Below are 15,999 nucleotides of genomic sequence, written 5' to 3'. Positions count from 1 at the left end.
CTCCCGCTCTCCCTCTCTTCACCTCCCACTTTATCATTCCTCCTTATGCTCTCTTGCCTCCCCTGTCACTTCCTCTCTCTCTTTACCTCCCCATCGCACACTTTCTCTTTCTCCTTCCCTCACTCGTCCCCTACATTGTGTGCTTTCTCTCCCCCTCTCCCGACTCCCTCACCCCACCCTCCCCGGTGAAATAATTTATTGAATCCACTTGTGGGCAGTGAATTCCAGATCTATACCACTCAATGTGGTGGGTGCAACAGTCTATCCCACTTTGCTGCCAATCCCCATATCTTTTTTTCCAAAATTTTTAAAATGTGTCCCTCTTCTTTCTAGCATAAAATAATGGGGCGTTCCCTTGCCTGTCTTATCCAAGTCTCTCGTCACCTCACATACCTTGTTGAAATCTCCCCTAGTCTCCTTCGCTTTGAGAAGAGCAAGCCCAGCTTCTCCAATCTAACTTCATCGCTAAAACCTCATCCCTGAAATAATCCTGGTAAATATTTTCTCCACTGTCTCAACAATCTTGTTCCGAAATCCTTTTGTGTGTCTGATTTGGAACCTTGCTCTCACATCAGGTTCTCGATTGATAACTTGTATGAGCCTTTCTCTCCCAATTCCCAAAGATCCTAGTGAATAGTTAAAGGAATTACAAGGATACTCATCTTATTATCTTGGTTTAATACCAGGTAGGCCCTCTGAAATTTTTCAAGTTCTTTATTCATTCATGGGATATGGGTGCCACCAACATGTTTTTGTTGCCCATTCACTCGGACAGAGTGGCTTATTCAACTATTTCAGTGGACAGATCAGAGTCAGTTGTATAACAAAGGCCTGGAGTCCATCTCAGCTTGTGGTCCTCAGTCCGCTTATTGTGTACACAGTGATTGCCTCTGGTTATCTGAAGTAATTGCTAACACTGCACTGTTTCTGCCACATTTAATTATTTTAGTCAGTGGGTAGTGGTGTGAGTTTCATGCAAACTTTTGCTCGAATACTGGCTGTTTTACTCAAATTATGTCAGTACCAGAAGCTTAAGGAAGGGTTGCAAGCAGCTTTGAAGCCGAGAGAGACTTGAAGCTTTGTCTCTCTTCACAGACACCCGAGGAAGAACGAGGGGTCCATCATCCAGACAGCAATGGTTTCACAAGTCACGTTAACCTGCCCGATTTAGTGCGGCAGAGCCATTCCCCAACTGATCCCAAGGGACCTACCTCACAGCAGGACGATGGTTTAGCAGAGGTAAGTAATGCTGCGATTTAACTGCTACCCCCAGTATGTTGTTGTGAAATTCTGACAGTAACCGAACCTCCTCTTAGCTTATTGAGAGGTGAAGGGTATTGGAGGCACCTTCAATAGTCAGATACACAAGAGATTCAGACAAATGCTTGAAAGTGTACATCAGACTTTGGGAATGGGATCCATATGAAAGTTCTCTCAACCAGACACTATGGGAGCTCTGTCATAGGGTCAGAGAGATCTGCAGCACAGAAAAAGGCCTTAAGGCCCATTGTGTCTGTATCAGTCAGAAACAACCACCTACCTATTCTAATCCCATGTTGCAGCACTTAACCAATAACCTTTTACGCCCTTGGCATCACAAGTACAGATCTAAATGCTGCTTAAATGCTATGAGGGTTTCTGCCTCTACCACCCCTATGAGCAGTGACTTCCAGATTCCTCCTATCCTTTAGGTGAAATAATTTTCTTTTCATCTCCTTGGAGGGCACTTACCCCAAGGTCAGAGGCTGAATGTCCTTGACAACTGAAGTGTTCCCTGACTGGGAGGGAACATTCCTGTCTGGTAACTGTTGCATAGTGACCATTCATCCGTTGTTGTTTTGTCTGCACGTTCTCACCAATATACCGTGCTTCAGAGCATCCTTGCCTGCAGCATATGAGATGGACAACATTAGCTGAGCCATACGAGTACCTGCCGTGTACGTAGTGGGTGATCCCACATGTGATGGTAATATCCATCTCAATGATCTGACATGTCTTGCAGAGGTTGTCGTAGTAAGGTTGTGTGGTGTTGTGGTTGCTCTTGTCCTGAAGGCTGGGTAGTTTGCTGTGAATGATAGTCTGTTTAAGAGAAGTGGAGAGATGTTGGCGAGATGTTCGATGTCATCAACAACATGTTGAAGGCTGTGAAGAACATGGTCTAGTTTCTCCGCCCCAAGGAAGTACTGGACAGTGAATGGTAATCTACCGGTCGTGTCCTTTGTCTTCTGAGGACATCATTGCGGTTTCTTGCTGTGGCACGTCCGAACTGGAGATCAATGAGTTGAGCAGAGTCCAGTGGAAACTCAATTATCCGAACGTGATGGGCAGGCACTATTTCGTTCGGATAATCAATTATTTGGAAAATCGATTAAATGCCTTTCTTCTGGGGTTCGGAGTTTTAAAGTCTGCTCTCTATTCAGGAGACTGCAGCAGCGCACAGTGTGCAAGACCCCCCCCGCCCCCCCATCCCGGTCCATCCCGGTCCCCTCCCCCCAGCACAAAGCGCGTGAGCCCCTACCCCTTGACCCGGTCCAACCCCAACCCCGTCCTCTGTATTCTGTTCTTATGAGGGTGTCTTTCAGCATCTTTAGTTGTCAGTCGGATTCCTCCCTGTCTGAGCAGAGCCTGTGTATCCACAGGGCTTGTCTGTAGGGGATGGCTTCTTTAATGTGTTTAGGGTGGAAGCTAGAAAAGTACAGCATCGTGAGCTTATCCATGGGCTTGCAGTAGACTGTGGTACACCACAGCATCACATGATCCTGTCACAGCAAACTCTGCAAGACATGCCAGATCATTGACATGAATAACTTATGATCTCTCTGCCTTAATTAGTTTGTACAGTTTTGGATTGCTCATTACTTTGGTTTGACCCTTGGCATACAACTCTTACACCTATTACATTATTCCAGCCATTTGGCACTATCTTATTTTTAATAGTTTGTAATTATCTCTCTGCCTCAATTAATTGGATTATAGGTCATCCCTTCACTTACTGTTCAGCTGTTGACACTTTACTCACACCGTCTGACACTTTTGATCACCTGGACCGACTTGGTATTCAGCCTGTCGACACTCCACTCCCACCATTTGTACTATCTTCTTGATCTCTCTGTCTGTACATTCTATGCATGTGTGCATCCCTTTACATTGCCTGACAAAGGAGCAGCACTCTGAAAACTTGTGATTTCAAATAACGATGTTGGACTGTAACCTGGTGTTGTGTGACTTTTGACTTTGTCCACCCCAGTCCAACACCGGCACCTCCATATCAGTCCTACCTACATGTATGCAGTGATAACCCTTCTGGATCAGCTTCCTTTATGGAGCCATGTTGTGTATAAACCATGCTTGTTTTATTAAGGAAGTAGTTCAGTCTCTGGAACATTCTAGGGTTGAGAATCCTCCAGTGAAGCTGGTAAGCATGTTGCTGTCCAAATCTAAGCCAGATGAGAAATTTCACCGAGGTCATATCTCTAGGCCTGATCTCTACCCTACACCCTTTGTACACAGCTTGGGAAATAAATTGCAAATTGCTACTTTAGGACATACTGCCACTTTTTGCACTGCTGTAGGACACAAATGGGTTGAACTTGTGTGCTCAAAATGCAAGAGATGATTTCAGAGCGCAGGATTGGCAGAGATTTTGAGGCAATGGTGTTAATTTGAGCATTTATCTTGTGCAGGAAGTTTCATGCCCACTCTAGTGTTAAAAATCCTCATCAAAGGAACAGAAGTTGATTATGTAAACCCTTTAGCCTAAGCTGAATAATTGAACTGAATCATCATTGACAGTGGGCTAATGCTCAATAGCAAACTTTTGATTTTATAGATTTTAGAACCATGTTTTAAACTTCCATTGTAATTCCTGGTGAAGTTTTCAAATATGTATAATTTCCAACGATCTTGTATTTTCTTGAAAACTGAGAAAAGCAGCTGAGTGGGACTCACTGGCAGTTGTTTTCAGTGAAGTCGCAGACAGGATGGTTGGAAGGATCACCTCTGTATTGTATATCATCCTGTGATCTATGTATCACTACAGCAACAGTGTGCAACTTGTCATTACAGTTTCAGTCAAGAGGCCTTGTGAAATCACCTGGCAAGTCATCGTTTACCACCTTTGTTGATCTTGGAATGTACCAGATGGACGCTGGTGGGGATACAATACAAATCGGTGGTGAGTATTGAGATATCCCTTGACTGGACTTCATTTGCTCTTTGCCTTGCTAGAAGAAAACTGAATTGTTGGGCTCAGGTTGCCATTTACGCATTTCCTACATGACGACAGTATTTGTATTTTGAAAGCTTTTATCCCTGTTTTCAAATTCAGTGAAGTGCTATGAGGTGTCCCACAGGAGGACTGTCAACTGAAACTTTGCATCCAAATCACCTCCAAAGTTATTAGGAGCAGATAGGTTTGGGGAGCAAGGAGAAAGTGAGAAGTGCTTTTGTCAGGAGGAAACTGTGGATCTTTTTATGGTTTAGCTATCTGAAAGCATCGCTAACATTTGGATGACAAAAGAATATTTGTTGTGTGGTTGTTCTGAAAACTGAGGTTGGAGGAGCACAGAGTTCTCGCTGGTTGGAGGTGGTATTGAGAAGTGTTGGCCTGCCAGAGGCCACAAAGCTTAGTGTGAGGCACCAGAGACCTTCAAAGATTGTTGTGAAAATTTGAAAATCAAGGAGTAGCTGGATGTGTTATGAATGGAGGTTGCTAATGGTTTCCTGAATTCTTGCATCAATCAAGATTGTTTTAGAATATAGTTGGGATTTTTTTTTTGTGTGGTTTTGAATAAAGATTTCCCCTGCAGGTTTATGAACTCCTGCCAGTATCAGAACAGGAAGAGAAAAGAAATTTCTCCTTTCAAATCTGGTACCTTCTCGGTCCCAAACCTCTTTCAGTGCACACATGGGATAGATCAGGAAGTTGAGCAGTTGGCTTAGTCCCTGTCAGGCCCACAGATTTCTTGCTTATCAGGCCTTTTGTTGATGCACAACGCCCCAAAGACTCATCCATCAAGTAGTAAACCAGGAAAAAGTAGGCTTCAAAAAATGCCTGGGTCATGTTCATTGAGAGCTCCACCACCAGCAAGATCGTGCAAAAGGCACAAGTTCACTCTGTCATGACCCAATGCAAGGTGCATCTGGTAGCCTATTTGCAAACCGTACAAGGCAGTTCCTAATCATGATTTGGACTTTTAAAAGAAAGCAATTACTAGTGTAATGAAGATGTGGGTGTACTGTACCTTCAAGAAATTTAAAAGCTAGCAGAACTACCTGACAGCGCCAAGTGTTCTGAACCAGATATACTGTAACCTTTTGATCCAGCAGCTAGTGTAGCTGGTTGCCTGGAGACAAAAACAAATTGAATTGGGCCAATCAGCTTAAATTATACCCCAAAAAATACAAACTCCAATCAAGTTTGAATTCAGTATATTGGCAAAAGTGGGTGGCACGATGGCACAGTGGTTAGCACTGCTGCCTCACAGTGCCTGAGACCCGGGTTCAATTCCCGCCTCAGGCGACTGACTGTGTGGAGTTTGCACGTTGTCTGCGTGGGTTTCCTCCGGGTGCTCCGGTTTCCTCCCACAGTCCAAAGATGTGCAGGTCAGGTGAATTGGCCATGCTAAATTGCCCGTAGTGTTAGGTAAGGACTTGTTGGGCCGAAGGGCCTGTTTCCACACTAATGTAATCTAATTTAATCTAAAAAAAATCTAATCTAAAAGCCAATGACACACTGATGCTTTGGGGGTATAAGACAGGGAAACATTGAACAGTTGAAGGACAATTGCCAAAAGACCAACAGATTTAGGCTGCTAGTCAGAACTCTGAGAGGTACCTGTCTAGAGAAGGAGTTTGCACAGAGAAAAATATCCACACTGACCTGGAGAGCAACTCTACAGAGGAAGATATAAAAAGAAGATTCGACTGGTTTTTAAATTTGAATTTTCCAGTAAATCTTAATTGGGGGGTTTTATCGGGCTAGTATTATAGAGGGGAAAGTCAGAGGAAGGAATTGTAAATAGTTGTTAGTTAATTATTCTCTGTTATACTTTAAGAAAGAAAGTTGTTAATTTTTACTTTAAATAGTTCTTGGCCACTCGAATTTTCACAGGTTACTGCACGGGATAAACCTTTTCTGTGTTGCTTGTTTAAATTAAGCAGGAGGGTTTAGCCCGTGACGTGACATCAAGATGCTGCAATCTGTGAGTTACTCCTTTCTCCTTGCTCACGTAGGCTTCATCCCTCTTGCCCTATCCTAAGCTGACCATTAAATGCCACATAATTGTTGGATTATTTTGCAATATGAATGTGGAAATACAGCAATCAAAATCTGCAATGCATTATTGAAAAGGATGCTGCAATTAACTGTACTTCAACTGAGTCCAGCACTTACTGTATATTAATTGGAGCTTATTAGAGTTTTGATTGTTTTATGAGTCAGAAAGCTGATGTGGATTTTCTAAGTAATTCCGATCTTATTATCTAACCTAAACTAATGTTGAGCCAGTGCATGATGTGGTGATTTGCAGTCTAATTCATACCAGATTTAGTTGGAAGCCTGATCTCTAACGAGCTAGTCGTAGCTTAAAATCATGGAATATTATAGTTTGAAGAAATGAGTTTATAGTCAAGCTAGTATCGTTTTTTAATTGGGTGGGCTGTGGGACTTGTTGTCTTCGGTGCACGTAATAGGCATAATAGAGTTAGTAATAGGCATCACAAATCAAAGAATTCAATTGCCTTAGGCTTTAAGAAACTCTAGAAAGTGTTGCGTGTCAATAATCTTACTGAAGATTTATCCAAGGATGCTTTGAATCTATAGAACCATCCCTCCTCCATCAATTCTTGATAGTAGGAAGCAGCCCTCAATAAGGGTTCCTGATTCTAACTGCCCATCCGTCAGACAGTGACCAGGTGCAGCCAGTCCCCACAACAGCTGTCTGGTTTCTACAGTGCCTCTTGCATTGAGTAGCTAAAAATGTAATTGACACTTGAGTCCTCAATTCTCTGTTGGACAATGTCAGTGCACAGTGGCTCAGTGGTTAGCACTGCACCAGGGTCCCAGGTTCGATTCCAGCCTCTGGTGACTGTGCAAACTCCACACAGGCATTCTCCTTGTGTCTGCGTGGGTTTCCTCCGGGTGCTCCGGTTTCCTCCCACACTCCAAAGATGTGCAGGTCAGGTGAATTGGCCATGCTAAATTGCCCATAGTGTTAGGTGCATTAGTCAGAGGGAAATGGGTCTGGGTGGGTAACTCTTTGGAGGGTCGGTGTGGAGTTGTTGGGCTGAAGGGCCTGGTTCCATACTGTAAGAAATCTAATCCTAAAAAAAACAAGCCAGCATGCCAAACAGTGCAAGGGTTTGGAGCAGATGCGGATTAGGTTAGTTGATTCTATAATTAAGTGTGATGGTTGATTGTCTCTTCCGCTTCTAGGTCTAAGCATCAGTGATGGAGGCGGATTAAACCAACTGAAGTATGAAGACAGGAAGTGCTCGGTGGTGAATGTCAATCCGGCCAACACCCGACCGCACAGTGATACGCCCGAAATACGCAAATACAAGAAACGTTTTAATTCTGAAATACTTTGTGCTGCCTTGTGGGGTCAGTAGCTGAAATGTTTTTTAAAGTGCTTTTTGATGTTGTGGTGATTTCCACTTGAATGTGTTGGCCGCTTCTTGAGTGAAAAATACTTGCTTCCATTGTTTCATGTAAATTTATTAATGACCAACGTACAAGATCCACTAATACGATAAGATCGCAAGCATCATGGAAGAGTTCACTCCAGAACAAGGAGATGCTGATTCAATGCAAGAAGTCAATTTGATGGCACAAAGATCCCTCCTTAAACATGGTGGTCAGTATTCAGTGGAACTGAATACTTTGGAAGTGCAACAAGATACTGTATCAGAGGGACTTGAGAGGAATTTGCATACAATCTTCAACACATAAGAACATTTCTTTCTGCTGTTTGTATTCTATAGGAACTTGCCTTCCACCCCATTAACACTGCCATACTCCCCCTTCCCCCACCACACAACCATCTCCCAACAAATGCTTCATCTCACAAATCAATAAGTCCAAATGGGTGAGAGACGAAGATTTGCTGAATCCTTTTATCCAGAAATACATTTTTGTGTCAGTTGTTGCAATTCAAGTCCCAGCAATGAGTATTACACATGGGGGTCAATTGAACTGTAGTTTTTACAGCTGGTAATAAAGAGAGTGGTTTGGAGGGCTTAATTACTTTCAAATTTAGCCTTTGAAAGATCGGGCTGCCTTCTAAAGTGTTCTTAACATTGTAGTGTGAACCTCTGGCAGATAGTAATGTGACTCCAGTCAGTCACACTTTCCATATCTCCTTGCTCCTGACTCCAAGATCTTAACTCAGTCGTTCAACAATGTATAATTTGTTTACACTCTGCAGCCTTCTACAAGTGTCACAGCTCCTGTCACCTGTGAGATCAGTCCAACAATTTGGTTCGTGCACACAATTGGCATGTTTCTAACAAACTGTTTAACTTGCAGTTTCCTCCAGCCCAGTTCTCCCTGCCCCAAATTAAAATTGGCCATAATTGGTGATGTAGCAAGCCCAAAACACAATGGAACTGATTGTGTAGTTTTCCCTTTTTAATTTCAACTCGCAAGTGTTCATGTGTATGACAGAGTTTAACCGCCCTCAACCTGCATACTAAAATTATCATCCATTTGCTGAATTTTAGCTCAGGAAATCACCCAGCTTTTATCAAAGTTTTGATTAGATTCTCTACAGCCCAACAAGTCCACACCGACCCTCCGAAGAGTAACCCACCCAGGCCCATTCCCCTACATTCACCCCTGACGAATGCATCTAACACTACGAGCAATTTAGCATGGCCAGTTCACATGAACTACACATTTTTGGACTGTGGGAGGAAACCCATGCAGACACGGGGAGAGCGTGCAAACTCCACACACACAGTTGCCCGAGGTGAGAATTGAACCCAGGTCCCTGGTGCTGTGAGGCAGCAGTGCTAACCACTGAGCCACCATGCCGCCCTAAAGTTTTCTGGAGCTCTGTTCAGAACCAACATAAGACATGGGAGCAGAAGTAGACCATTCAGCCCATCCAACCTGAGTCACCATTTTAATAATCTGTCTATCCCAGCCTTAAATATATTTAATGATAGAGCACCAAAGCCTCTGGTAGGCTGAAACCAGAACTTATGTGCCTATCTTCGAAGTGAGACACATTAATTACCCATCCTGCCTATATGTGCTTGCAGTACTCTCTATAAAAGAAATCCGTCAGCACCATTGCAAGGGATTGCTGTCCTTAAACTTAATTTGCCATACTTTGACAGATAATAGTCAGGAAACAGGGAAGATGCAGCAGCTCTTGGATATACTAGGCGAATGGGCAAAAAAGTTGCAGATGGAATACAATTTGGCAAAGAATGAAGTTATACATTTTGGTAGGAAGAATAGAGGCATAAATTATTTTCTAAACTGGGAAAGGATTCAGATATGTGAAGCGCAAAGGGATTTTGGGGGTCCGAGTTCAAGATTCTCTTAAAGTTAATATGCAAGTTCAGTACAGTTGTTAGGAAGACAAATGCAGTGTTAATATTCATTTCAAGAGGGCTAGAAAACAAGAATAGAGATGTACCGCTGACCTCTGGCCAGAGGACATTTGGAATATTGTGAGCAGTTTTGGGCCCCATATCTGAAGGAAATGTGTGTTGGCATTGGAGGGGGTTCACAGAAGATTTGCAGGAATGATCCCTGTGATGAGGGGCTTGTCACATGATGAGCAGTTGAAGACTCTGAATCTGTAGAATATATTTCAGTACAGCACAGGAATGGGCCCTTCAGCCCACTATGTTGTGCCAAACATGCAGCCGAATTAAATTAATCCCTTCTGTCTGCCCTTGCTCCATAACCCTCCATTCCTTGCATATCCATATGCTTATCTAAAAGTCCCTTAAATACCCCTATAGTATCTGCCTCCACCATCACCCTGGCAGCATGTTCCAGACTCCTACCACTCTCTGTAAAGAAAAAACTTGCCTTTCACATCTCCTTTAAACTTTCTCCCTTTCACCTTAAATGCATGCCCCCTAGTATTAGACATTTCAACTCGAGAAAAAAATTCTGACAGTCAACCCCATCGATCCATCTGATAATTTTAGAAACTTCTATCAATTTAAGGGACATAAATTTAAGGTGAAGGGTGGAAGGTATAGGGGAGATGTCAGGGGTGGGTTCTTTACCCAGAGAGTGGTGGGAGCATGGAATGCGCTGCCTGTGGGAGTGGCAGAGTCAGAATCATTGGTGACCTTTAAGTGGCAATTGGATAGGTACATGGATAGGTGCTCAAGCTAGGACAAATGTTTGGCACAGCATCGTGGGCCGAAGGGCCTGTTCTGTGCTGTATTGTTCTATGTTCTAAGTCTCCCGTTGGCCTCCGCCATTCTAGAGAAAACAACCAGAGTTTTTCTAGCCACACCTGATAGCTCATCCCCTATAATCCAGGCAGCATCCTGGTAAACCTCTTGCACCTTCTCCAAAGCCTCCACACCCTTCCTGTAATGTGGTGACCAGAATTGAAAGCAATACCCCAAGTGTGACCTAACCAGTCTTCTAGAGCTGCAACGTGACATCCTGACTCTTGCACTCAATTTTATGATCAATAAAAGCAAGCATACCATATTCCTTCTTTACTACCCTCTCTATTTGTGTGGCCACTTTCAGAGAGCTATGGACTTGAACCCCAAGATCCCTCTGTATATCAGTTTTGTTCAGAGACCTGCCATTAACTGTATACTTTTCCTTAACGTATGATCTCCTAAAATGCAGCACCTCATGCTTAGCTAGATTAAACTTCATCCGCCATTTCTCCACCCACTTCTGCAACTGATCTATATTCCATTCTGTTCTTAAAACAATCTTCTACACTATTCACAACTCTGCCGATCTTTGTGTCATCTGTAAACTCATCTACATTTTCACTCAAGTAATTTATGTATATCACATTAAGTAGAGGTCCCAGTATAAATCCCTGTGGAACACCACAAATAGTGGTTCTCCAACCACACAAATATCCTTCCACTTGGAGATAGTGTTCACTGCAGAAACAGGAAAGACATTCTAGCTCTCCATTTTATCAAAACACCCTTCCTCAACTGCCCTCTACCTTCTATGGGCAATCCAGTTCAAAATCCAAGTGGCCCAGTCACAGTAGATCCCATGCATCTTCATCTTCCGGATGAGCTGGCCATGAGGGACTTTGTCAAAAACCTTATGAAAATCCATGCAGACAATCTCTACTGCTATGCGCTCATCGGTCACCTTCAGCACCTCCTCGGAACAATGAATCACATTAGCGATTTTTGAGAAGATTTGTAATTCAGGTTGATGATAAGTCTCTCAGTTAGCTTGCTGAGCTCGAAGGTTTGTTTTCAGATATTTCGTCACCATACTAGATAACATCAGCAAGAGTCTCTGTGAAGCGCTGGTGGTATGTCCCGCCTCTCTGTTTATAGGTCTTGGTTTCTTAAGGTGGGTGATGTCATTTCCGTTTTTTTTTTCCCAGGGAATGTAGATAGGGTCTAAATTGATGTGTTTATTGATACAGTTCTGCTTCGAATGCCGTGCCTCTAAGATTTCTCATGTGTGTCTTTGTTTCACCTGTCCTAGGATGTGTGTGTGTTGTCCCAGTCAAAGTGATGTCCTTCTTTGTATGTATAGAAACTAGTGAGAGTGGGTCATGTCTTTTGGTGGCCAGTTGGTGTTCATGTATCCTGGTGGCAAGTTTCCTGCTGGTTTGTCCAATGTGTTTTTTTTTACAGTTTTTGCATTGCATTTTGTATCTAATGCATCCTTTAGGTTCGTTCATCACTGTTTGTGTGTTAGTAGGTTTGTGGGCTACAATGATGCCAGGGGTTTGAGTAGTCTGGAAGTAATTTCTGAAATGTCTTTGATGTAAGGTAGTGTGGCTACAGTTTTTGGTTGCATTGTGTCTGCTTGTTTGAGTTTTTTTCTGAGGAATCAGCGTGTTGCGTTTATTGGGTACCTGTTTTTCTTGAGAACATTGTATAGATATTTTTCTTCTGCTTTTTGTAGTTCTTGGGTGCTGCAATGTGATGTAGCTCATTGAAATAATGTCTTGATGCAGCTCAGTTTGTAGGTGTTGGGATAATTGCTTCTCAGGTTAGGTATTTGGTCCATGTGTGTTGTTTTTCTGTAGGCGCTGGTTTGAAGCTCTCTGTTAACTGTATGTTCAACTGTCATGTCTAGGAATGGGAGTATGTTGTTGTTCTCCTCCTCTTTTGTGAATTTCGTGCCTATCAGGATCTTGTTGATGATGTATGTTTCTTCTAATTTGTTCTGTTTTGTGATGACAAAGGTGTCATCTACGTAGCAGACCCAAAGTTTGGGTTGGATAGATGGGAGAGCAGCTTGTTCAAGTCTCTGCATTACTGCTTCTGCTATGAGCCCTGATATTGGGGATCCCATAGGTGTTCCGTTGACTTGTTTGGAGGTTTTGTTATTGAACGTGAAGTTGGTGGTGAAACACAGGTCCACTAGCTTGAGGAGGATGTCTTTGCGGATGAAGTTGGTGCTGTCTGGTGTTTGTGGTCCTGGTTTTCCTAGTAGTGTTTCTTTGGCCAGGCCAATGTTAATTGATGTGAAAAGGGCTGAAACGTCAAAGGAGACCGTTATTTCGTCCTCTTCTGTCTTGGTGTCTTTGGTGTTCAGGAATTCTTGGGTTGAGTGAATGGAGTGGCGTGAGACTTCAATTAGGTGATTTGGTTTTCAGTGGAGTTGGAAAAGCGCAGCAGGTCAGGCAGCATCCAGGGAACAGGAGAATCGACGTTTCGGGCATAAGCCCTTCTTCAGGAATGAGGAAAGTTTGTCCAGCAGGCTAAGATAAAAGGTAGGGAGGAGGGACTTGGGGGAGGGGCGTCGGAAATGTGATAGGTGGACTCCCTGAAATCTTTGTAGAGGGAGGAAGAGAGCTTCTTCAAGGAAGGCATCCTTGTAAGAGGATTCGCAGTAGGCTGGCTTATGCCCGAAACGTCGATTCTCCTGTTCCCTGGATGCTGCCTGACCTGCTGCGCTTTTCCAGCAACACATTTTCAGCTCTGATCTCCAGCATCTGCAGACCTCACTTTCTCCTCAAAGATTTCAGTGGAGTTCCTTGGCTAGTCTATATGTTGGTGTACCAGGTAGGGAGACTATGGGGCTGAGGAAAGCCCCTAGTTGGTGTATTTGGTAATCCATGGAAGCGTGGTGTGTTGGATCCATCTGGTTTCATGTTTTGGAAGTCTGTCCAGTTTAATTCTCCTGATTTTTTTTAAAGTGCTGTTTAAAAAGGCTGAGATTCTGTTTAATAGCTGTGGGGTTGGGTCTATCGCCACCTGCTGGTTAATGTCAGTAATCTACTGAATTCCTTGCCCAGGGAAGAACACACCTCTGGAGCAGGTGGAGCTTGAACACAGGCCTTCAGGTTCAACGATAGGGATGCTACCACTGCGCCACATGAGGGCCAATCTTATGGTTTTCCAACAAGGCTTGCTGCTGTGTTGCTGGTGTAGTCATGTTCTGCAAGTTGCTTAACATACTTGGGCATTTGTTACTTGGTACATTTTGCTCAGGTGATTAATGTCCCTTTTCTATTGGTCTGAACACCACGTGTAATTAACTGGAGTGCGTTCAATGTCTCGAGGTGCTGCTGTAGATTTGATGCAAGCATGGGAATTGAGCAAGATATTGGAGGAAAAACAGCTTGATAACTGTTCAATAGCAAGCTCTGTTCACTGTTACAGCCATGCCATTTTACATTTCCTTGATCCTTGCCAGACTGTACACATCCATTTTCATCAAGTCACACTAGCTGCTTGTCATTTTGTCGGAGGGCAAAAGTCCTAGAAATCTAATGAAATTGTGTTTGCTAAAATCTGAATGGTGCAACACTTCTGGCTTCAAAAAGATAACTTTTGGGTCCAGGCACTCTTGTAGAAATGGAGGGATGGGTAATACAAAGAATCTGCCCAGACCATGTTTAAAAATTGGAAATAAAACCGTGTACAGACAGCAGACAAGTTGAGCCAAAAGTGCCTACAATCAAGCTGTTTTCCTCTTGAGACGTTAGGGACATTTGTGCTACAAACACTGCAAAATGTATTGTGATCTTGATCCCTTGAGTCTGAGGTCTCCAATAGCTGGGCAGACTGGCAGAATTTGAGTTTTTGGCCTTAAAGCTTTCCACAGGTGATCTGATGGAAGATCTTTGAGCGAGTGGACATTGTAAATCTGGAAATTTACTCTCAATCACACTGATAAACAGGGAAATTGCCCCTGAGTTAGAGAGGGACCAATATCCTGGCAGACAGATTTGCTACAGCAATTTGGGAGGGGGTTGGGATCCAAAGCAATAGAGAAATAAAAGAGAAGGTTTAGGATAGTGTATAGATGTTAATGAGAGCAAGATAAATAGTAAAGGCAGTTTTGGTAATCCCAGTACTAGACAGGCAGGCAAGAGCATGGAAGCAAGCAAGGGAAGTCTGGGATAAACTGCATTTATTTCAATGCAAGAGGGCCGACAGGTGGAGATGCTGTAGGAAGGATAGAAGTGGGCGGCACGGTGGCACAGTGGTTAGCACTGCTGCCTCGCAGCGCCAGAGACCCGGGTTCAATTCCCGACTCAGGCGACTGACTGTGTGGAGTTTGCACGTTCTCCCCGTGTCTGCGTGGGTTTCCTCCGGGGCTCTGGTTTCCTCCCACAGTCCAAAGATGTGCAAGTCAGGTGAATTGGCCATGCTAAATTGCCCGTAGTGTTAGGTAAAGGGGTAAATGTAGGGGTATGGGTGGGTTACGCTTCGGCGGGTCGGTGTGGACTTGTTGGGCCGAAGGGCCTGTTTCCACACTGTAAGTAATCTAATCTAATCTAATCTGAGGCAAGAGGGAGTTGCATTTTTGATCAGGGAAAACATGACGGCAGTTCTAAGAGAGGGCGTTCTTGAGGGATTGTCCACTGAGTCTATATGGGTAGAACATTGTACTAAATGTCCCCCAATAAATAGTAGGAGATTGAGGAACAAATATGTAAGGAGATCGCAGATAGATGCAAGAATAATGAAGTTGTAATAGGGGATTGTAACTTTCCAAACATCAACTGGGACTGCCAAAGTGCTAAGGGCTTGGAGAGAAATGTAAGTGTCTTCAGGAAGAATCTCTCAACTACAGTATGTAGAGGGCCCTACTAGAAAGGGACAAAACTTGATCACTTCTTGGGAAATCAGCTCGGGCAAGTGATGGAAACGTTAGTAGGGGAGCATATTGGGACCAGTGACCATTTCCATTAATGTTAAAATAATTATAGAAAATGTAGCTCTGGGCCATGAGTTAAAGTTCTAAACTGGGGCCAGGCCAATTTTGATAGTCTTAGACAAGAATGTACAAAAGTTGATTGGGGAAGACTGTTTGGAGGCAAAGGGAGGCTTTCAAAAGTGAGTTAATGAGGGTTCAGGTCCAGCATGTCCTTGTTAAAGTCGAAAAGTGTGTTGCTGGAAAAGTATGGCAAGTTAGGTAACATCCGAGGAGCAGGAGAGTCGACAGATATCCTTTTCCACAGTAAATACTGATGCAAAATACTCATTTAGTATCTCCCCCATTTGTTGTGGCTCCTTGTTGATCTTTGAGGGGCCCTATTCTCTCCCTAGTTACCCTTTTGTCCTTAATGTATTTGTAAAAACCCTTTGGATTCTCCTTAATTCTATTTGCCAAAGCTATCTCATGTTCCCTTTTTGCCCTCCTGATTTCCCTCTTAAGTATACTCCTACTTGCTTTATACTCTTCTGAGGATCCACTCGATCTATCCTGTCTATACCTGACCTATGCTTCCTTCTTTTTCTTAACCAAACCCTCAATTTCTTTAGTCATCCAGCATTCCCTATACCTACCAGCCTTTCCTTTCATCCTAACAGGAATATACTTTCTCTGGATTCTAGTTATCT

The 15,999-nt window shown here is 43.4% G+C and overlaps 1 protein-coding gene across 5 annotated transcripts in view; it reads left to right on the top strand.

Moving 5' to 3' along the window:
- LOC122548353 (misshapen-like kinase 1) overlaps positions 1-15,999 on the top strand; it is a 298,781-nt gene that overhangs the window by 271,292 nt on the left and 11,490 nt on the right. For all 5 annotated transcript variants that reach the window (XM_043686894.1, XM_043686890.1, XM_043686889.1 and 2 more), the window contains 3 exons: positions 1,096-1,239; positions 4,066-4,174; positions 7,436-7,603. In XM_043686894.1, the coding sequence (XP_043542829.1) occupies positions 1,096-1,239; positions 4,066-4,174; positions 7,436-7,603 (421 nt within the window). The remainder of the gene's footprint in view (positions 1-1,095; positions 1,240-4,065; positions 4,175-7,435; positions 7,604-15,999) is intronic.

The sequence above is a fragment of the Chiloscyllium plagiosum genome, unplaced genomic scaffold (genome assembly GCF_004010195.1).
Source record: "Chiloscyllium plagiosum isolate BGI_BamShark_2017 unplaced genomic scaffold, ASM401019v2 scaf_52, whole genome shotgun sequence".
Taxonomy (NCBI): domain Eukaryota; kingdom Metazoa; phylum Chordata; class Chondrichthyes; order Orectolobiformes; family Hemiscylliidae; genus Chiloscyllium; species Chiloscyllium plagiosum.
The sequence above is the reverse complement of the archived record's forward strand: the minus strand, read 5'-3'. Positions and strand labels throughout refer to the sequence as shown.